At 46.7% G+C, this 23,160-nt stretch overlaps 1 protein-coding gene across 3 annotated transcripts in view; it reads left to right on the plus strand.

Annotated features, from left to right (window-relative positions):
* The first annotated feature begins 10,840 nt into the window (after window positions 1-10,840).
* The window catches only part of LOC105494326 (HEAT repeat containing 4), a 44,687-nt gene continuing 32,367 nt past the window's right edge, over window positions 10,841-23,160 (plus strand). For all 3 annotated transcript variants that reach the window (XM_071099891.1, XM_071099892.1, XM_071099893.1), the window contains exons 1-5: window positions 10,841-11,721; window positions 12,950-13,137; window positions 14,804-14,944; window positions 19,247-19,450; window positions 21,610-21,753. In XM_071099891.1, coding sequence (XP_070955992.1) covers window positions 10,841-11,721; window positions 12,950-13,137; window positions 14,804-14,944; window positions 19,247-19,450; window positions 21,610-21,753 — 1,558 coding nt within the window. The remainder of the gene's footprint in view (window positions 11,722-12,949; window positions 13,138-14,803; window positions 14,945-19,246; window positions 19,451-21,609; window positions 21,754-23,160) is intronic.

Raw genomic sequence — 23,160 nt, forward strand, 5'->3', positions numbered from 1 at the left:
GTAGAGATGGGGTTTCACTGTGTTGGCCAAGCTGGACTCGAACTCCTGACCCCAAGTGATCTGCCTGCCTCGGCCTCCGAAAGTGCTGGGGTTATAGACGTGAGCCACCAGGCCTGGCTCAGAACTTTTACATCATTCCACAATGAAACTCTTTACCCATTAATCTATTGTGGGAACCCACCCCCAATATTTCAACATAGGTTCTCTTTTCCATAAGTGTCAGCCGGCTGAGAAATAAAGAGAGACAGTACAGGCCGGGCGCGGTGGCTCAAGCCTGTAATCCCAGCACTTTGGGAGGCCGAGAAGGGTGGATCACGAGGTCAGGAGATCGAGACCATCCTGGCTAACACGGTGAAACCCCGTCTCTACTAAAAAAATACAAAAAAATAGCCGGGCGAGGTGGTGGGCGCCTGTAGTCCCAGCTACTCGGGAGGCTGAGGCAGGAGAATGGCGTGAACCCAGGAGGCGGAGCTTGCAGTGAGCTGAGATCCGGCCACTGCACTCCAGCCTGGGCGACAGAGCGAGACTCCGTCTCAAAAAAAAAAAAAGAGAGACAGTACAAAGAGAGGAATTTTACAGCTGGGCTGCCAGGGGTGATATCACATATCAGTAGGACTGTGATGCCTGCCTGAGTCTTAGACCAGCAAGCTTTTATTAAGGGTTTCAAAAGGGGAGGGGGTGTAAGAACAGGGAGTAGGTACAAAGAGCACATGCTTCAAAAGGCAAAAGCAGAACCACTAATAAGGGTCTAACAAAGATCACATGCTTCTGAGGGAACAGGACAAAGAGCAAAAGCAGAACCACTCACAGGGGCCCAACAAAGATCACAGGCAGAGGGCAAAAGCAGAACCACTGATAAGGGTCCAACAAAGATCACAAGGCAAAGGGCAAAAGCAGAACCACTGGTAAGGGTCTATGTTCAGCAGTGCACGTATTGTCTTGATAAACATCTTAAACAACAGAAAACAGGATTTGAGACCAGTGAACCAGTCTGACCACAAATTTACCAGGGTGGAGTTTTCCCAACCCTAGTAAGCCTGAGGGTACAGCAGTAGACCAGGGCGTATCTCAGTCCTTATCTCAACAGCACAAGACAGACATTCCTAGAGTGGCCATTTATAGACCTCCCCCCAGGAACACATTCCTTTCCCAGGGTATTAATATTAATATTCTTTGCTAGGAAAAGAATTTAGCGATATCTCTCTTACTTGCACATCTGTTTATAGGCTCTCTGCAAGAAGAAAAATATGGCTCTTTTTGCCTGACCCCGCAGGCAGTCAGACCTTATGGTTACCTTCCCTTGTTCCATAAAAATGGCTGTTATTCTGTTCTTTTTCAAGGTGCACTGATTTCATATTGTTCAAACACACGTTTTACAATCAATTGTATAGTTAACACAGTTATCACAGTGGTCTGAGGTGATGTACATTCTCAGCTTACGAAGATAACAGGATTAAGACATTAAAGACAGGCATAAGAATTTATAAAAGTATTATTTGGGAACTGATAAATGTCCATATTAAGATGAAATCTTCACAATTTATGTTCCTCTGCCACGGCTCCAGCCAGTCCTTCCATTCGGGGTCCTTGACTTCCCGCAACATTAAACAATAACTCCTCATTCCCCCCTGCCACCAGCCCCTGGCAACCACTATTCCACTTCCTGTCTCTGAATTAGACTACTTTAGGTACCTCATAAAGTGTAATTATACACTGGCTTCTTTTGCTTAGCATATGGTCTTCAAGGTTCTTCCATATACTTACAGCATATCATAACTTCACTCTCCCCAGAAATTTTGCTCTGTCACCCAGGCTCTGGAGTACAGTGGCAAGATCAGGGTTCACTGCAGTCTCAACCTCCCAGGTGCAAGTAATCCTCCCATCTTAGTCTCCCCAGTAGCTAGGACTACAAACATGTGCCACCTCACCTGGATACTTTTTAAGTTTTTTGTAGAGATGGGGGTCTCACTTTGTTGCCCAGGCTGGTCTTGAATTTCTAGATTCAAGCAATCTTCCTACCTCAGCCTCCCAAAGTGCTGGGATCATAGCCATGCACCACCTCACCCAGCCATTTCATTCCTTTTTTTTGAGACAGAGTTTCACTCTTGTTGCCTCAGCTGGAGTGGAGTGGTACAATCTTGGCTCACTGCAACCTCCCGGGTTCAAGTGATTCTCTTGCCTCAGCCTCCCGAGTAGCTGGGACTACAGGTGTGTGTCACCACACCTGGCTAATTTTTGTATTTTTAGTAGAGACAGGGTTTCACTGTGTTGGCCAAGCTGGTCTCAAACTCCTGACCTCAAAGTGATCCTCCCGCCTCAGGCTCCCAAAGTGCTGGGATTACAGGCATTTGCCACCTTGCCTGGCCCATTTCATTGCTTTTTTTTTTTTTTTTTTTTTTTTTTTGAGACGAAGTCTCGCTCTGTCACCCAGGCTGGACCACAATGGCATTATCTTGGCTCACTGCAACCTCCACCTCCTGGGTTCAAGAGATTCTCCTGCCTCAGCCTCCCGAGTAGCTGGGATTACAGGCGCCCACCACCATGCCTGGCTAATATTTGTATATTTGGTAGAGATGGGGTTTCCCCATGTTGACTGGGCTGGTCTTGAACTTCTGACCTCAGGTGATCCACCCTCTTGGCCTCCCAAAGTGCTGGGATTACAGGCGTGAGCCAGTGCACCCGGCCCATTTCATTCCTTTTTAAGGCTGAATAACATTCTGTTGTGTATCTTCCACATATTGTTTATCCATTCATTCATCGATGGACATTTGGATCGTTTCCACCGTTTGGCTATTGTGAGTATGCTGTTATGAACATGGGTATACAAATATCTGTTAAAATCCCTGCTTTCAATTCTTTTGGATATATACCCAGAAGTAGAATTGCTGGATAACATAGTAATTCTATATTTAATTTTTTGAGGAACCTTCAACAAGGTTTTGATTTATTTTATTAGAGACAGGGTCTCCCTCTGTCACCTGGGCTGGGGTGCAGTAGTGCCATCATAGCTCACTGCAGCCTCAAACTCCTGGGTTCAAATGATCCTCCTGCCTCAGCAGGGTTATAATATTTTATTTTTTTTAGTCTTTACTTTTCTTTTCTTTTCTTTTTTTTTTTTTTTTTTTTGAGATTGAGTCTTACTCTGTTGCCTAGGCTGGAGTGCAATGGCCCGATCTCGGCTCACTGCAAGCTCCACCTCCTGGGTTCACGCCATTCTCCTGCCTCAGCCTCCCGAGTAGTTCGGACTTCAGGCGCCTGCCACCACGCCTGGCTAATTTTTTTGTATTTTTAGTAGAGATGGGGTTTCACCGTGTTAGCCAGGATGGTTTTGATCTCCTGACCTTGTGATCCGCCTGCCTCGGCCTCCCAAAGTGCTGGGATTATAGGCGTGAGCCACTGTGCCCAGCCTAGTGTTTACTTTTCATACCAGAAAACGTACCCTCTTGCTCTTTTATGGGGGTCCAGTCGTCTGAGTGCAGCTTGAGCCCAAGTGCTAAAGTCCATATTCAGGTTAGTCAGCAGCATCAGTCTTGCCTGGAACCAAGAGACGGACCACCTGAATAGCACGACCTGAGTCAACCAGACAGAGCCTTAGGCCCGGAAATCTTTCCTGCTGTCAGGATAAATTACTTTGTTCACAACGGGACTCCTGAAGATCAGAATTTCTGTATCTGTAAGATTTCTATAACTCAAAGAATTTCTGTACGTGTGAAATTATACTATTAGAAATACAAGATTGAAGAGTCTCCTTGTAAAAACTAGTGTTAATGGCTAATAATCTAGCCAGGATTTGGAGATCAGGGAAAATTGGATTGAACTGTGTGGACAAAGGAGATTAAGTAGCAGTGGAGCAGCTGAAAGGGGAATGGAAAAGTCCATGGACAACTTCTACTTTTACCATCTGTACTATCAGCCTGGTAATCTGATGCCTGCCAGAGCTATGTGGTCATGTGTTCCCTGCTTTGCTTCTTTCTCCGGATTTTTAAACCCCTGTGGTGGGAGAATATGGAGCTGCATATATCCAGAGGGTTTTTTTATTTTTATTTTTTGAGACTGCACTTCATTCTTGTTGCCCAGGCTGGAGTGCAATGGCGTGATCTTGGCTCACTGCAACCTCTGCTTCCTGGGTCCAAGCGATTCTCCTGCTCAGCCTCCGGAGTAGCTGGAATTACAGGCATGCGCCACCAGACCCAGCTGATTTTCTTTTTAAATTTTCTATTTTTAGTAGAGACGGGGTTTCACCATGTTGGTCAGACTGGTCTCTAACTCCTGACCTCAGGTGATCTGCCTGCCTCAGCCTCTCAAAGTGCTGGGATTACAGGCATGAGTCATTGCGCCTGGCTGAGGTTTATTTTTCAAAGAATGACCAAGCGGCTGGGTGCGGTGGCTCACAGTTGTAAATCCCAGCACTTTGGCAGGCCAAAGCGGGCGCTACACTTGAGGTCAGGAGTTCAAGAACAGCCTGGCCAACATGGTGAAACCCTGTCTCTACTAAAAGTACAAAAATTAGTGGGTCATGGTGGTGTGGCCTGAAATGGGAGGCTGAGGCAGAATAATTGCTTGAACCCGGGAGGCAGAGGTTGCAGTGAGCTGAGATCGCACCACTGCACTCCAGCCTGGGCGACAAAGTGAGACTCCATCTCAAAAAAAAAAAAAACCCAAAAAATCCATGACCGTCGTTCAATAAATAATCAATAAATAAAATGCAATTTCTCAAAGCTCAGTTTACAAAGAATGATATTTAATAAATAGTTGAAGATACCCCTGACTGAACGCACAAGTTCTCTGAGTAGACTCATGGAATTCTAAAGAGTTGGTTGCTTGGAGACTGATAGAAACAGCTTTGGAACCTAAGAAACCAAGGAAGGCTTAAGATGCAGAACCTTGCTTCTGTCTGAGGACTGCCTTGTAGGAGGCCATTTGGAAAGTAATTTTGAAACACTGCTCCTTTGCCAGTGTCTGAAAGGTGCTGGATGGCGTCCGCTGGAAGATGAGAGGCAACCTGAGGTAGCTGAAAAACCTTTGGATTAGGTGTGAAAAGAGTCAGTATTACTTCAGATCCTAACCAGTATGGTGATCTTAATTTTGTCTCTTCTCTCTGGGCCCCAGTTTTGGGATTTATAAAATCAGGACATTAGGCCTGGTGCAGTGGCTCATGCCTATATTCTCAGCATTTTGGGAGGCCAAGGTGGGAGGATCGTTTGAGTCCAGGAGTTCAAGACCAGCCTAAGCAACATAGTGAGACTCTATCTCTACAAAAAAAAACAAAAAAAAATTTAACCGAGAATGGTGCTATGTGCCTATAATCTCAGCTATGTGGGAGGATCGCTTGATCCCAGGAGGTCAAGGCTGCAGTGAGCCCTGATTGTGCCACTGTACTCCAGGAGAGTGAGACCCTGTCTCAAAAACAAAAACAAAAAAAAATTCAAGGCATTAGACCAAATCATCTTTATAGCAGAGTTTCCAGAGCAATCTCTAGACACAGCCGTATAGCTGTGTGAGTGCATGGTGAGACATTAGAAAGTAGAGGGGGAAAATGAGGGGAACTTTTTGAGGGCATAAAACGGAGAAAGGGGGATTTGAAACAAGCCAGGTTATGCAGCTGTTCCCTAATCCCACTCTCTCCACTAACCAGGCTTCCTTCATACACCCCACTGACACCCTTTGGGCTGTGCTTTCTTTAAATGTAATGTGTATTAAACCTGAGAGCTTGTGAAAATGCAGATTTCTAGGTCTCACTTGGAGCGTACTGAATCAACATTCTGGGAGCAGGACACAAACGTCTGATGCAAAAGGTTCTTTACCCATATCTATTCCAGGCGCAGTCCCAGCATTTCGGGAGGCCAAGGCAGGAAGATCGCTTGAGTCCAGGAGTTTGAAACCAGCCTGGACAGCATAGTAAGACCCTGTCTCTACAAAAATGTTTTAAAACATTAGCCAGGCATGGTGGTGGGCACCTGTTGTCCCAGCTACTGAGGACGCTGAGGCAGGAGGATTGCTTGACACTAGGAGGCAAGGCTACAGTGAACCATGATTGTGCCACCACACTCCAGCTTGGGTGACAGATTGAGGCCCTGTCTCAAAAATAAATAAATAAACAAAAAACTATATGTAACAAACGCCACCCCAGAAGCTGACTGCACACTCTTGGACTCCACCTCAGAACTTTAGAATCAAAATCTGTTGGTAAAGATGAGAGTATTATTATTATTATTATTATTTTTTTTTTTTTTTGAGACGGAGTCTTGCTCTGTCATCCAGGCTGGAGTGCAGTGGCCGGATCTCAGCTCACTGCAAGCTCCGCCTCCCGGGTTTACGCCATTCTCCTGCCTCAGCCTCCCGAGTAGCTGGGACTACAGGCGCCCGCCACCACGCCCGGCTAGTTTTTTGTATTTTTTAGTAGAGACGGGGTTTCACCAAGTTAGTCAGGATGGTCTCGATCTCCTGACCTTGTGATCTGCCCGTCTCGGCCTCCCAAAGTGCTGGGATTACAGGCTACTCCATAGGCAGAGCAGCCTTTCTACTCGATTTTTATGATTTCAATCGCTTTTTGAAATTGACAGAATTCTGAATTCCTTCTCTGTGTTATCTCAAAGTTTGAGCTTCTTCAAGACCACAATTTTGAATTCCCTGTCTGGAAAGCTCACATATCTCTGTCACTCCTGGATTATTTAGTCCATTTCCATCCAGGAAAATAAAGTTTTCCTGGATGTTCTTGATGCTGTGGATGGTCATCAATGTCTGGACATTGAAGAGTTAGGTATTTATTCCAATCTTTACAGTCTGGACTTATTTGTACCCATCCTCCTTGAGAAGGCTTTCTATATATTCAAAGGGGATTAAGTGTTGTGACTTAAGCCTATGGTCTCTGTAGCTGATGTGTACCAGGGGGTGCCCTAAGCCTATGACCCCTGCAACTGTTGCCAACTCCTAGATACTCCTGGATCCTTGGTGGCCTTGGGTAAGATAAGGGAGAATTCCCTGGTTACCCAGGCAACATTTCTCTCTTTCTTGTCTTTCCCCCAATCAGGAATCTCTCCCCCCACTGGGCTGCCTGGAGTTGGGGCAGGGGTGACATGAGCACTCCCGTGGCCACCACAGATGGTAGTGCACTGAGTCACACCTGATGCTTTGCAGACCAGTACAGTATTGGATCCTGCCCAAGACCTGTGGCCAGAACTGCTTAGTTACCACTGATATTTACTCAAAGTCCAAGGGCACTTTAGTCAGCAGGTGGTGAATCCTGCCAGGATAAATCTGACCCATCAGAGCAGTGGATTCACTTCTGGCGCAGGGTAGGTCTGGAAACGTAGTGTAGGAGCAAAGGCCTGGAATCAGGAGCCTCAGGATTCTGCCTGGTGCTTTATTTTCCTGTGGTTGAGTTGCTACTCAGGCTGCAAGACAAAGTCTCCTGAGTTTGTACTCCTTGAGTACTCTTCCCTCTCCTTTCCCCAAGCGGAAGGACTCTCTCCCTGAGCTGCCCTGCCTGGAGTTGGGGGAGGAATGATGCAGGCACTCCCTTGGCCACCACAGCTGGTGTCACTTGGGGTCATATACACCCAAAGTCCCCTGCCTCCATGACCAGTGCAGCTCCAGGGTTTGCCTAAGGGATATAGTCTTGTGACCTGACTGTCACTCGTGTATTCAGGGCCCCAGGCCACTTTGGTCAGCTGGTGGCAGAACCAGCTGGGGACTCAGGTCTGTCCCACTCCGGCTGAGGATTCTCCTCTGGCCCAGAGCTGATCTAAATGTGTCCTCTGTGGGAGCCAGCAGAATTCTATTCAGTGTAGTGCAGTGCTGTGACAGGGCAGCAGTGAATTCCAATGCAAAATCCCACACTCCTCTCCCTCCCCCACATGCACAGATTCTCTCTCCAAGCTGTTGTGCCAGGGGTGAGGGAGGGGGGCATAGGCGATGCAGGACTGTCTTTCCCACCCTCTTCAGTGCCTGTTTTCTTGATACGATGTGAAAACCAGGTACTGTGATCACTCATTTTTTGTTTCTTATGAAGATGCTTTTTTTTTTTTTTTTTTTAAATAAGGAGTCTCACTGTTGCCCGGGCTGGAGCACAGTGGCACTATTTCATCTCATTGGAACTTCTGCTTCCCAGGTTCAAGTGATTCTCCTGCCTCAGCCTCCCAAGTAGCTGGTATTATAGGCCCCTACCACCACACCCAGCTAATTTTTGTATTTTTAGTAGAGATGGGGTTTCTCCATGTTGACCAGGCCAATCTTGAACTCTTGACTTCAAGTGATTCACCTGCCTTAGCCTCCCAAAGTTCTGGGATTATAGGCGTGAGCCACAGCATCCAGCCTGAAGGTACTTTTCTTGCAGGGACAGTTGTTCAGTTTGGTGTTCCTGCATGGAGACAATCGCTGGAGGGGTCTGTTTGGCCATCTTGCTCCAGCCTTTCCATTTTTAGCCAGTGGGAGTAGCCACTGTTTCAGGAGAAAACATCATCTTGTGACCACCCTCTTTCTCTTAACTTGCCTTCATGAAGACATTGCCTTCATGGTTGTGAAGAGATGAAGCAATTACATTTAGCCTTATGTACAAAAAGTCCTGGAGTGATAGCATATTAATCATGTGTCACTTAATTTGAGGGAGGTTATCGATTCTGGCCTAATAGCATCTAGATGAAAGTTGAGACTTCGCTGAGCACTGTAGCTCACACCTGTAATTGCAGCACTTTGAGAGGCCAAAGCAGGCAGATTGTTGACCCCAGAAGTTTGAGACCAGCTTGGGCAACATAGTGAGACCCCATCTCTATTAAAAATAAAAAACAGATAGCTGGGTGTGGTGGTGCATGCACCTGTAGTCCCAGCTACTTGGGAGGCTGAAATAGGAGGATTACTTGAGCCCAGGACGTTGAGGCTGCAGTGAACTATGATCATGCCAGTGCTGCACTCCAGCCTGAGTGACAGAACTACAGCCTGTCTCAAAAAAACAAAACAAAACAAAAACAAAAACAAAAAAAACCACACACAAAAAAAGAACTTGCCCTTAACAGAAAGAAATACAATATGGTCACTTTTACACATGGAAGACAATAAGAGAAATCATGCCCTAGGGAGAGAGGCTATGTGCTGGGTGTTAAGGAGGAAAGAGAAACAAGTCAGATCTGGTCTGTGTGGGCACCTAGGATGCAGGGCAGGAGTTGACACTAGCAGGATAGAAAGACATGGAATAATGGTCTCTCCTTCATCCTTATACGTAAGGATGCCTACCTGCTCCTTGGAGAGGCAAGGCCAACAAAGTGAGTGGTAGGGAGTGGTGCTTGGGCCATGGCCAGTGTGGCATGGAGGTTAAGTGCTCCAGAGTTGTGATTTAGCAGGCTAGGTTTGAAACCTGACTCATCTGCTTACGGGCTATGTGATCTGAAGCAATTTACCTACCTCTCTGAACCTCAGCTTCTTAAAATAGGAAATGAAGATCATAATATCTTCCCTACATAAAACCCTCAGCGAGGTATTCCAAAACTATCATTATTAGGCCAAGCGAATGCTTCAAAAGGAAAACAAAACTAAACTAAACTAACATTAAATCTAAGCATTTGTTATCTACAATGTTTGCCATGCTAGCTAAAATCTGGAAACAACCCATCCAATAATTCATGAAGAGTCAAAACCATTTACCTATTTGATAAAATACGTTACAGCTATTATATATATATATATATTTTATTTATTTATTTATTTTGAGACGGAGTTTGGCTCTTATTGCCCAGGCTGGAGTGCAATGGCATGATCTTGGCTCACTGAATCTCCCCTGCCCTGGGTTCAATCGATTGTCCTGCCTCAGTCTCCCAAGGAGCTGGGATTATAGGCACATGCCACCACGCCCAGCTAATTTTTTGTATTTTTAGTAGAGACAGGATTTCACCATGTTGGCCAGGCTGGTCTCAAACTCCAGACCTCAGGTGACCCACCCGCCTCGGCCTCCCAAAGTGTTGGGATTATAGGCGTGAGCCACTGTGCCCGGTCTACAGCTATTAAATATTTTAACAATAAAAACTATGTAGCAATAGGTGTGCTGGATGACTCTGAAAGACAGAAGACATGGGAGACATGGTCACTGGGCAATGGAGTTAGAGTCTCAAATATTTAACAATGCAAGTTGTCATAGGATTAACAATTAAAGTAAGTGGTACAGAACAGGAGTAATTTATAAACTTGGGTATGATCTGGTGGCCTGGATAGGTCAAGAAAGAGTTATGGAACAGGACAAATTGAGCTGGGCCTGGAAATTGGATAGAATTTGTGTCAAGTATGAAAGGCCATTTCATGTGGAGGACACAGAAGGAAGCTCCATTATGTGGAGAGAGGATACTCAGAGAACAGCCAGGAGACTGGACTGGTTCAAGCAGAGGTTATACGCCAGGACAAAGTCATAAACTGAGGCCAAAGTCATGGAGAACACTGAATGCCATGCTGAATAGTCTGAACTTTATGCTATAAGCCTTTTGAACGAAAGAAAGCAACATTTGAAGACAAACTGGAAGTATGGGACACTGCTGAAAAGCAGTCATCCCTCACACGGAGATGAGGGTCTGAGCTTTGGGAACAAGTGTAAGAACCAGAAACAAGGGTCTGATACATGAAATATTTAGGATGTTGTACCATTTTCTTCTTTTGTTCTTCTAACTCACATGGCTTTTCCTTACCCCCTTTCCATCTGTTTTTCAAGTTATTCTCTTTCTGAACTGCTATGGGCTACCAATTTCGGCTGCCCTAGAGCTCTCATCAGTTCCTCCCATTCCCTTAACAGGTGCCAGGTCTCATCTCCAGGCCTTGCCTCTAGGCCAGGCAGCGTGGAAGGAAGCATTTGCTGCAACGCAGTATGACCAGGACCCAGAAGGGAAAGATCTTTCTCCCCCATTGCTTCTATCAGTCACTGCCCCCACGGCTGGGATGGGGCATGATTTTAAACTACTCAAAACTGAAAGGCAAGCAGGAGTGTGCCTCTGTCTCCAATGTGCCTATGGTCTTCTCCAGCTCACAGTACTGTCTACACCGCAAGAGCCAATATTTGAAAATGGCTGCTGCAAACCTCAGCTTCTCTCAGGAGGTGGTGTGGCAGCGAGGACTGCCCAGCATTCCCTATAGCCAGTACAGCTTTGACCACCTCTACAACACCAGTGACATCATCCATACTCCCCGGATCAGGAAGGCCCAGCCTCGGAAACCTGTTCGCCTCAAGTTCCTGAGTTCCTCAAGTCTCTTAACAGGAGACACCTCCCTGGCTGTGAAGACAGAAAGCTCTGCCAATCCTGAAAAGAAGCTGAAGAAATCAAAGCCAGCCAGCACCGTCCGGGAAGCACCCCGCCCTCTCATCCATCATCCCTGCATGCATCCAGATATGCTGGGTCGGCCACCTTCTCCAGATGTGAACCTGGAGGAAAGAGAAGCCTGGCTTCCGCCTCCTGAGAAGGAGGCCAGAGCGTGGGAGGCCACTGTGCTGGAAAAGCTGAACAAGCGCACAGCCCGATGGATTCAGAATAAGCGTCCTCAAAGGCCTGGGGCATCCCCCAGCAAGTGGCAGAGCTTCCTGCGACAGCAGTACGACTGGAGTCACATCCGGGATGAACTTACCTCTGCCAGCGACCTGGAGCTCCTGAAACAGCTGGAGGCAGAAGAGGCAGCAGAGTTTGAGGATCAAAGTGTCATCCTGCCCCCACAGGAAAAGAAGAAACCAGAGCTGCTGCTTCCTGTTTACTACAGGTATACTGGCCAGGGCCTCAAGTGCACCCTTGATAATCCCTGACTCCCCTTCAGGGACTCCCAGGGGGACTCACACTCCCGATTTTAGAATGCACTCTCTCATCAATTTCATGTTCTCCACCACCGGCCTGCTCTCTGAGAGCTCTGCAAAGTAAGGTTTCTCAATCTGCACTGCTGACATTCTGGGTTGGATAATTTTTGTTGTGGGAACCGCCCTGTTCATTATGGGATGCTAGCAACATCCCTGGCTCATACCCACCAGAGCACAACCTCCTGAGACAACCAAAGATGTCTCAGACACTGCCAAATGTCTCCAAGAGGGACAAAGTCATTCCCAGCTGGGAACCACTGCTCTTAAAGGGATTGGTTCTCAACCTTCTCCAGCAGACTTTGCCATCAGACTGCTGGTGTAGTTACCAACCAAGTGCTCCCAGAAATGTATCCTTGGTGGATTGAGGAAGGCAGGAACCTCATAGCACTGAGGTTTGGTCCTGCCTCACTCTGAATAAGGAACCAGTGTGTCACTGACTCAAACACTGACTAGCTGCAGGACAGAGAACCAGACAACCTGAGAGAAGATGACGACTACATGTTTCTTAGATTGCTTCCACCTCATTTATAGCTAGAGGAAACACCGGAGCTATTACACTATCCCTGATTTCCAAGAGTGAACGAAAAATCAGTGGAAATCCATTTATTTATTCATTTATTGGACAAATATAAATTATGTTCTTGCTACTTTCCAGGTACTCTGCAAAGTGCTGGGAATACAATGTAAAAGCAATAGACACAGACATGTACCTTTAAGGAGCTTACAGCCTGTTCACCACCAGGTAGATGGACATTAAATAACCACACACAGAATAGACAGAGTGAGATGACGAAGGAGGTAGGATCCTTTCCCCAAGGCCATGCCGCCTCTAAGGGTATGAATGTTTAAAAAGGGTTATGCTGGAGCACAGCCACTCTGCCATGCTGCTTGGTGGATGCAGAAGGTGTGGATCCTTCAGGAACCAGGCAGGGCGGCTGTAGACAAGCCCTTCTGACAGCTCCACATTCAACTGGCACCATGGCGACAAGGCTAAAAGTTAAACATTGGTGTTCTGCGATGCTCACGTGTATAGGAGCGGAGCTTAAAGAGGAAAGGGAACAAGCTGTGGATTTAATGGAAAGGGGCATCCACCTCCTACTCTTTCCCCCTTTTCCCTCCTTTCTCACCCCTGCCAAGATTGCCCAGTTACTTCCAACAAGCAGAGACAGTTGAAATCATGCCTGACAACAAGACCACTGAGGATATCCATGAAAAGAGGAGCCTCTCCCAGCCCCAAACCCAGAGCCACTTTCGCCAGGTGACTCCCCGAGCTGGAAAGTTTGCCTACTGCACAGATAACACCTTTGAACAGGAGATTTACTTTGGTAATAGAGCTGGGCCCCTGTGGTAGGGGCACAGGGGGACATGGGCCAGGGAGGTGGAAGATCGCTGGGGGTTGGAAACAGTTGTGGGTATGGAGAGGCCCTGGATGACCCAGATTTTCATGTCATGACCCACACCCACACCAGCACAGGAGTCGGGTCGGGGAGTGATAGCTAATAGGGAGGGCACTGCTGTCTCTCCCTGCTTTCTCTATCCCTCCATCTTACTGAAGAGGCAACGAAGGGTGGAACTGTAAAGTAGGCAAGACTTTGGGAACAATCCATCTCTTCTCTGTCCACCCTTCTCCCTTCTCTCACTTCGAGATATGATCCCACCAAGGTGCGATGTTGGGAAAAAATCAGGGCTTTGGAGTCAGGCACATTTGAGTTTAAATCCTGGCTCAGTATTTTTTTAGTAAACTTCAGTAAATTACATAATTACTCTCAGCCACAAGTACCTTATTTGTGAAGTGATGTTAAGAAAAATGCACTTTGAGTAGAGTAGATGAGAAAGCATCCGTAATGCTTCTTGCCCAGTGTCTGTTTAAGGTGTTCAGTAAATGTTCGCCACCTTCTCCTTCGCTACTGCTGTCCCTTAGATGCCTGGGCTTCCGGGATACCCGATCTAGGTCTTTGTGTGCCTAGCTGTTTCTTCTTCCCAAGCCCCATCTTGTTCCTAAACTGCTGCAGCTGAAAGTCTTCTCAAAGTGTTTAACAAAATTACTCTAAGGTATTCATCACTGATGGGATTAATTAGGTGCCTCTTTTTTAGTATCTAGCTTTTCATAAGGGATAAGGCCTCTAAGTGGTTACATAGGTTCTTCTCTTTTCTTTTTCTTTTTTTATTTTTTGAGACAGAGTCTTGCTCTGTCGCCAGGCCGGAGTGCAGTGACACAATCTTGGCTCACTGCAACCTCTGCCTCCACCTCCCAAGTAGCTGGGATTATAAGTGCGCGTCACCACGCCCAGCTAATTTTTGTATTTTTAGTAGAGACGGGTTTCACCATGTTGGCCAGAATGGTCGCAATCTCTTGACCTTGTGATCTGCCCTCCTCGGCCTCCCAAAGTGCTGGGATTACAGGCGTGAGCCACCGCTCCTGGCCGGTTCTTTTCTTATTTTTGAAATGGTTTCACTCCCATTGCCTAGGCTGGAGTACAGTGGTGCTATCTCCACTGCAACCTCTACCTCTCAGGCTCAATTGATTCTCCTGCCTCAGCCTCCCGAGTAGCTGTACCCAGCTAATTTTTGTATTTTTGTAGAGATGGAGTCTTACAATGTTGCCTAGGCTGGTCTTGAACTCCTGACCATGTGATCCACCCACCTCGGCCTCCCAAAGTGCTGAGATTACAGGTGTGAGCCACCGCACCCAGCCACAGGTTCTGCCTTAGGAAGGAAAGCACCATCCTTGGCTCCTAGGCCTCTAATGAGGTGACTAGCTATGACATTTCTTTCTTTCTTTTTTCCCCACTGACACTACGGTGACTTATCACTGTGATATTTCCAAGCAATGGTCACCTTCAAGGGATGCCCCAGAGTATGGCAGTCATGGATCCCAGGGGCTTAGATTAGTGCAAATGGAAGTTGGGTCTGATCCTGGTGATTGGGAACCCGGGGAGAAAGGAAAGAGGGAGTTCACAGGAGACTCATTGTTTCTTTGTCTGTTCACAGATGAAGTCCAGATCATCCACCAGATTGGTGCAAAGAGAGACCAGATTGTCCTGGAAAACCTAAATCGGTACAATAAGCAGCTATCTAAGGTCTTCCCTGAAACTCCAGAAAAGTGGAGTGCCCAGGCAATTCCTGAAGCACGTAAGCAGGAAGCTAACAGGGAAGGCAGGGGTTGATAATGGGAATGGGGCTGCTTCCCATCATTACCCACTATTCATGTGCTAGAGTTCCCAGTTCATGGGCTGAAGCACCATTAGCATCTAGGCAATCCCCCTTCTACGTACTAAAAAGAATCTCACGAAATTATAAAATACTAACTATAACTAGGAAGAGCCTCACAGGAACATACAATCATTTGAGATCTGATATAACTTAGGTATAACCAAGTGGTTTAGGGCCAATAGTTAGCAATAAGGCAGCTCCTATCTCAATGCTAACAGGGAAAGTGCAGCTAACGGGGAAAGTGCATCAAACTCCTGAGCCAGCATTCTGCCCTTTTCCCTGGGGCTGCCTTTACCCTCCCACTCCACACTCAGCCCACCCATACCTGAACTTTCACAAGTTCATCATTCTTCACTCTGTAAGACAAAGAGGGAAGAAGGTGGCCAAGAAATTAGCTTATGAAACAAAATGTGCACATCCTCCACAAGACTCCATTTCCCATAACTCTTTGCAGGATTACTGTTCAGATGGGCCCAGTGGTGGGCAGAAACTAACAGCAGTTGTCACCCATTCTTTTTTTTTTTTTTTTTTTCTTTTTTTGGAGACAGAGTCTTGCTCTGTCGCCCAGGCTGGAGTGCAGTGGCATGATCTCGGCTCACTGCAACCTCCATCTTCCTGGTTCAAGCAATTCCCCTGCCTCAGCCTCCAGAGTAGCTGGAATTACAGGTGCGTGCCACCACGCCTGGCTGACAGGGCTGCCTGGCCTCCTAGCTGTGCCTTTGCACCCACTTGGCAAGAAGTCCTTCCCTGGGCCCAGTCTACCCTTGGAGGCACAGGCACATTCTGCCCCGCCAGACAGCTGTGGATAGCCACAGGATTTCCACACAAGCTGGCTTTTTTTGTTTGTTTGTTTTTGAGACAAAGTCTCACTCTGTTGCCCAGGCTGGAGTGCAGTGGCGTGATCTTGGCTCACTGCAACCTCCATCTTCCTGGTTCAAGCAATTCCCCTGGCTCAGCCTCCAGAGTAGCTGAGACTATAGGCGCGCGCCACCATGCCCAGCTAATTTTTGTATTTTTAGTAGAGATGGGGTTCACCATGTTGGTCAGGATGGTCTCGGTCTCTTGACCTCGTGATCTGTCCACCTCGGCCTTCCAAAGTGCTAGGATTACAGGCGTGAGCCACTGTGCCCAGCCTCTTTTTCTTTTCTCCTTCCTTCCTTCCTTCCTTCCTTCCTTCCTTCCTTCCTTCCTTCCTTCCTTCCTTTCTTCCTTTCCTTCCTTCCTTTCCTTCTCCCTTTCCTTCCTTTCTCTCTGTCTCCCTCTCCTCTCCTGTCCTCTCCTCCCTCCCCCTCTCCCTCTCCCTCCCCTTCCCTCTCCCTCTTCTCTTCTTTTCTTGACAGGCTGAGCGCAGTGGTACAATCATGGCTCACTGCAGCCTTTACCTGCCTGAGTTCAAGCGATCCTTCCACCTCACTCTCCTGAGTAGCTGGAACTACAGGTGCACACCACTATACCCAGCAAATTTTTGTAGAGACAAGGTCTTACTGTGTTGCCCAGGCTGGTCTCAAACTTCTGGGCTCAAGTGATGCACCCTGTTCAGACTCCCAAAGTGTTGCAACTACAGGCATGAGCCACTCTCCCAGCCAGGGGATTCCTTTTCAATAACAGCTTTATTGGGCTTGAATTTACATACTATAAAATTAATCCTGTCAAACCATACAATTTGATGAGGCAGGCAGATCACTTGAGCCTAGCAGTTTAAGACTAGCCTAGGCAACAAGGTGAGACCCCGTCTCTACGAAAAAATACAAAAATTAGTGGGGCGTGGTGGCACACACCTGGAGTCCCAGGCACTCTCGAGGCTGATGCAGGAGGATCAGGGCATAGGGTCTCACTATGTTGCCCAGGCTGGTCTCAAACTCCTGGCCACAAGGGATCCTCCCACCTCAGCCTCCCAAATAAAGATCTGGGATTATAGGCACGAGCCACTGTGCCCCGCCAAGAGTCATTACTTTGTGTGCTCCCTTTAGATCAGCAGTCCTCAACCTTTTTGGCACTAGGGACTGGTTTTGGGGAAGACAATTTCTCCACAGACCAGCGGGGTGGGGATGGTTTCAAGATGAAATGGTTCCACCTCAGATCATCAGGCATTAGATTATCATAAAGGGTGCACAACCTAGATCCCTCACATGTGCAGTTCACAATAAGCTTCATGCTCCTATGTGACTCTAAGGCCACTGCTGATCTGACAGGAGGCAGAGCTCAGCGGTAATGCTTGCCTGCCCACCGCTCACCTCCTGTTGTGGTGGCCCGGTTACTTACAGGCCATGAACTGGTATAGGCCCATGGCCTGGGAGTTAGGGACCCCGGCTTTAGATGACTGTTGATGTGGAAGGTGGCTAGTGGATGTGTTTCTATCCATCTATAACCCAAAGGACTGGAACTAAAGTAAATGTTGGCAGTTGTATTTTTTATTCCCATGGGGTTAAATATCAGAGATCTAAGACTTGCTCACCACAAATCCATTTTAACTCCTTGAGCAGAGGGATATAGGAGAAATGGGGTTAATTCAGCTATTTCTCACCTCTTCAGGAGGGATTTCAAGTCGGCTGAGAGAAGTCGGGGAGGGTCACATGGCAAAGTGTGAGCTGGCCTGTCAGAGGTGGTTCCACAGCTCCTAGTTGCACATACCCTACCTCACAAAGGAGGGAGGCCTCAGTAGAGTGGCTGAGTCCCCAGCACGTCCCAAGCTGGTGGGGACCATGTGGAGGAGATGCACTATATGGGCATCTTCGCTAAACTGCCCTGGAGTCTCACAGAAATCTTTTTTCTTTTTCTTTTTTTTTTTTTTTTGAGATGGAGTCTCTCTTTGTCACCCAGGTTGGAGCACAATCTCAGCTCACTGCAACCTCTGCCTTCCCAGTTCGAGTGATTCTTCTGCTTCAGCCTCCAAGTAGCTGGGATTACAGGTGCCCGTCACCACGCCTGGCAAGTTTTTGTATTTTTAGTAGAGATGGGGTTTCACCATGTTGGTCAGGCTGGTCTCTAACTCCTGACCTCAAGTGATCCACCTGCTTTAGCCTCCCAAAGTGCTGGGATTACAGGCGTGAGCCACTGCACCACGCCTCACAGGACTCTTTTTACATTAGAAGAAGGAAATGTTATGCCTTCATTGCTCAAAGGAAAGAATTGATTCAGAGCAAATCTAAACATGTTAAGAGTTGGAATGAAATCTTGGAAAAAACCAGGAATGGCTGATAGTGACTGATTAGAGCATGAGACTAATAGGCAGTGTGAATAATGAATTTAGTATGTCTAGAAATGTTTTTATCATTTTCCCTTCCTCTTCTCCCTACAGCTTTTTTTCTGAGAAAGAGGCTTTCTAAATTTGACACCATGAAAAACATTAAGTTCAGAAAATGTAACTATAGCTTTTTTTTTTTTTTTTTTTAAGAATGGAGTCTCGCTCTGTCATCCAGGCTGGAGTGCAGTGGCATGATCTTGGCTCACTGCAACCTCCGCCTCTCGGGTTCAAGCGATTCTCCTACCTCAGCCTCCCAAGTAGCTGGGACTATAAGCACATGCCACCACGCCCGGCTAATTTTTTGTATTTTAGTAGAGACAGGGTTTTCACTGTTAGCCAGGATGATCTCGATTTCCTGACCTCACGATCCACTCACCTCGGCCTCCCAAAGTGCAGGGGTTACAGGGGTGAGCCACCGCGCCCGGCCAACTATAGCTTTTCTAACTATATTTAATATTTATGGTTTTTTCTGTTCTCAAATTTCTGTTGTCATGAGGAAAAACTCAGAGATGTTAAAATCTTTAAATTTTCACAGCTTATAGCACCATTACTCTCCCCAAATTAAAAACATTAAAACTTAATACTTTAGAAATAATGGCCAATGACACTAAATTGCAATGTATCAAATATTGAATTTTACGAGCAAATCTCATTACGTATAAACATATTTATGTTCCTAAAGATTTAGGTTCCTAAAGATAACCCTGAAACTTATAAAAAGGTTTGTAGATATCTCAATTTCCCCCCACAAATCTCTCGCCCCCATCATCATCATGGCTTACCATGTCTGTAGTCAGGACTTTCCATAATTCCCTGTGTGTTTGTACTCAGTTCCCCATATAATTATGGGGAAATTCACTCTTGAGGGTTTTGCTTTGGTATTAGTCAGGAATGAGAATAGGATGCAAGCTGGGGCCACTGTGTGGCAGGGCCTAAGGCAGTGGGGTAGGAAGACCTCACACTGCCATGGTGCACAGCTTGCAGACCTGTGCAAGGAGCCCTGCGCTGGACTGCTTTGCCCACCCCCGCCAAGGATATTCTGCAGCAGGTGGGTGAGGAGGATGTGCCTATTAAGACCAGGAGATTGAAGAAGCAGGCAAAATCACTGCAGGAGGATGTGACCTGGGAACTGGTGGTCCTGCGGAGGATGCTGAAGGAATGGAAGACTGCCTGGGCTCTGAGTGAGTGAAGGGAGGTCCTGAGATACTGTATGTTTGTGAGAAGTGGTTCTCATCTGGGACTAGGCTTTCTCAGTCTTTGAAAAATCCATCCCTCCTTTGTGCAATGTAAAAATCTGGTTCACACATTGGGTGTTAGATGAACTTCAGTTGACACATATCTGGGTGCTTTTTGCATGGGTGGGTGTTACTTCAGTAATTTGTAGAAACTCATTACACTGAAGACTCTTCAGAGGCAGGGATCCTATCTTTTTTTTTTTTTTTTTTTTGAGACAGAGTTTCACTCTTGTTGCCTCAGCTGGAGTGCAATGGTGGGATCTCAGTTTACTGAAACCTCGGCTTCCTGGGTTCAAGTGATTTTCCTGCCTCAGCCTCCTGAGTAGCTAGGATTATAGGCACCTACCACCACACTTGCTTAACTTTTTGTATTTTTAGTAGAGATGGGGTTTCACCATGTTGGCCAGACTGGTCTCGAACTCCTGACCTCAGGTGATCTGCCTGCCTTGGCCACCGCGCCAGCCCTTTTTTTTTTTTCCAAGATGGAATTTCACTCTGTCTCCCAGGCTGGAGTGCAATGGCACTTGATTTTGGCTCACTGCAACCTCTACCTCCCAGGTTCAAGCGATTCTCCTGCCTCAGCCTCCTGAGTAGCTGGGACTATGGGCATGTGCCACGATGTCTGGCTAATTTCTGTATTTTTAGTAGAAACAGGGTTTCACTATGTTGGCCAGGCTGGTCTCGAACTCCTGACTTCAGGTGATCTCCTGGCCTTGGCCTCCCAAAGTGCTGGGATTACAAGCGTAAGCCACTACACCCAGGCGACCCTATCTTATTGATTTCCAAACTTTATGTAAATGATGCATGAAGGGAAGAACAAAATATGCTGTCCAACCGTTGTCCATGTTGTCGTTGACTGTGGTATCAGTAACCCCTCTCCAAAATTCATTCGTAGAGTTGGGGCTATCCTATACTTACTTTGCCTTCAAAGATAGGAGAGTAGAAGTCTGAGTGCCTGGGACAAAGTAATGGCCTGGCAAGGACTGTTGAAAGCTATGGTATTTGAGAACTCAACAGCTGTTGGCTTTCAGAACATGATAGACAAGTTTAGTTAGTGCAGGAAAAAGAGAGGCGATCCATTAGGTAAACTGGATCAGATAAACAACAACAAAAAAGACTGAAGGTAGCCGGGCACGGTGGCTCAAGCCTGTAATCCCAGCACTTTGGGAGGCTGAGACGGGCGGATCACAAGGTCAGGAGATTGAGACCATCCTGGCTAACACGGTGAAACCCCGTCTCTACTAAAAAATACAAAAAAAAACTAGCCGGGCGAGGTGGCGGGCGCCTGTGGTCCCAGCTACTCTGGAGGCTGAGGCAGGAGAATGGCGTAAACCCGGGAGGCTGAGCTTGCAGTGAGCTGAGATCCGGCCACTGCACTCCAGCCTGGGCGACAGAGCCAGACTCAGTCTCAAAAAAAAAAAAAAAAAAAAAAAAGACTGAAGGAAGCACCTACAGATAGTAGGAGCTTTGAAATAAAAGTCTGATACCTGCCAAAAGAGTAGTTAGCAACTAAAATGAAGAAGATGTCGAAAGCCAAATGGAAGTGCCCTCAAAGACAAAGAACCTAATGAAAACCACAATAATTAACACTTATTGAACCTTCATTATCTTGTCAGGCATTTTGCTAAACACTTTGTCTAGTTAACTCATTTAACACTAAGAGTAACTCAATATGTGGATTCTAGTATTATGCCCGTATTACAAATAAGAAATCTCAGGCTCAGGGTTAAGTAACTTATCCACAGTCACACAGCTAATAACTGCGATCCCAAACCAGGTATGTCTGAAAACAAAGTACCCTTAACTACTTTGTTTTATTGTCCCTTTTATTTCCCAGATGGTTACAACTAAAACTTATTTAACGAAAGCGAGATAGATACAATGGGGTTGGGAGAAGTTTTATCTGGGAACTTACCTGAAGAGGGTACAAGGATCATCAGAGAAATAACTCCCTAAAGACCCCATCTCTGGGCCCTTTATTCTTCTGACCTAATGTTTTGCTTGAATTATTCTGGGTGAAGGGCAGACTTCTTGTCACCTGCCTGCAGCACAATATCTAATCCTAACTAGGTGGTTCTCTTTTCATTTCCCTCACTGTGGCTCAGTCATAGAGTGGCACCATGAGACAGTGGAGAACCTGCTTCGGAGCTTGGGAGACCTGCATGATGACGTTCGGATCCAAGCTATCACCACATGTGCCACAGCTGCTTTGGAACGGCCCCGGATTGCCACCAGCCAGAGGGACTCAGGTGAGAGCTAAAGCTGAACTGCTTGAGAACATAAGCAACTCATAAAGCCATGGAACATCTGGACTAGTAGGGACCCAGGGCTGATCTGAGATTATTTTACAAATGTGGAAACCAAGACTCAAGAGACTGGCCTATATATACATGCTTATCAGCAATAGACATGAGATTAAAATTCCAGACTTCTAGTCCAGTAATTTTTGAACTACATTTCATCACCTTTTGTTTGCTCAGTGGCCTGCAGGGAAGTTAACATTTCCCACCTTGAAGATCCCATTCTTTCCTTTTGTTGGTAGAGACTGTGTCTTGCTATGTTGACCAGGCTAGTCTTGAACTCATGGCCTCAAGTAATCCTCCCACCTCAACCTCCCAAACTGCTGGGATTACAGGCATAAGCCACTGTGCCCAGCCAAGATCCCATGCTTTATTGATTGACTGATTGATTGATTGATTGATTTAGAGACAGAGTCTTGCTCTGTCGCCCAGGCTGGAGTGCAGTGGCGCGATCTCTGCTCACTGCAACCTCCGCCTCCCAGGTTCAAGCAATTCTCCTGCCTTAGTCTCCCGAGTAGCTGGGACTACAGGCATATGCCACCATGCCCGGCTAATTTTTTTGTATTTTTAGTAGAGACAGGGTTTCACCAGGTTGGCCAGGCTGGTCTTGAACTCCTAACCTCAAGTGACCCACACACCTCAGCCTCCCAAAGTGCTGGGATTACAGGCATGAGCCACCGCGCCTGACAAAATCTTAAAATATGATTCATGGGCTCAGCTGTGCCATTCCTTGGGCAGTTAGCTAACCTCTCTGAGCTTCAACTTCCTTATCTATAAAATGAGAGTAGTGGCAGACAAAGGGATAACAAACCTTTCCCCTTCCTACTTGAGAATTTGAACTTCAGTTAAATGCCCACCTGTTCCCCTAAAAACCTGATAAGAACACCTTTATAGGCAACATTGGTTATGATATAAACCCTGATTGATAAATTACATTGGGACTGAGAAGAGTTATAAGTGAAATATAAATACTTGATAGGGACACTATAGTTTGGGCCTCCCTGGATACTATAACATAACAGGCCAGCCCTTTGTGGACCCTAGAATTGTGTCTATGGAATTTTTATAAGAGATATTAGTTCCTGTAAAGCATAATTTCACCCAGTGAATAAACAATATGTTCCTGTGCTGTCCCCAAGACTCTGTGGAATGCTCAAGACAGCCTTAAGAACTCCAGCCAAGGCCAGGCGTGGTGGCTCACACTTGTAATCCCAGCACTTCAGAAAGCCGAGGCAGGTGGATCACCTGAGGTCAAGAGTTCAAGACCAGCCTGGCCAACATGGTGAAACCTCGTCTCTACTAAAAGTACAAAAATTAGCCAGGCATGGTGACAGGTGCCTGTAGTCCCAGATACTC

The sequence above is a fragment of the Macaca nemestrina genome, chromosome 7, assembly GCF_043159975.1.
Source record: "Macaca nemestrina isolate mMacNem1 chromosome 7, mMacNem.hap1, whole genome shotgun sequence".
Taxonomy (NCBI): domain Eukaryota; kingdom Metazoa; phylum Chordata; class Mammalia; order Primates; family Cercopithecidae; genus Macaca; species Macaca nemestrina.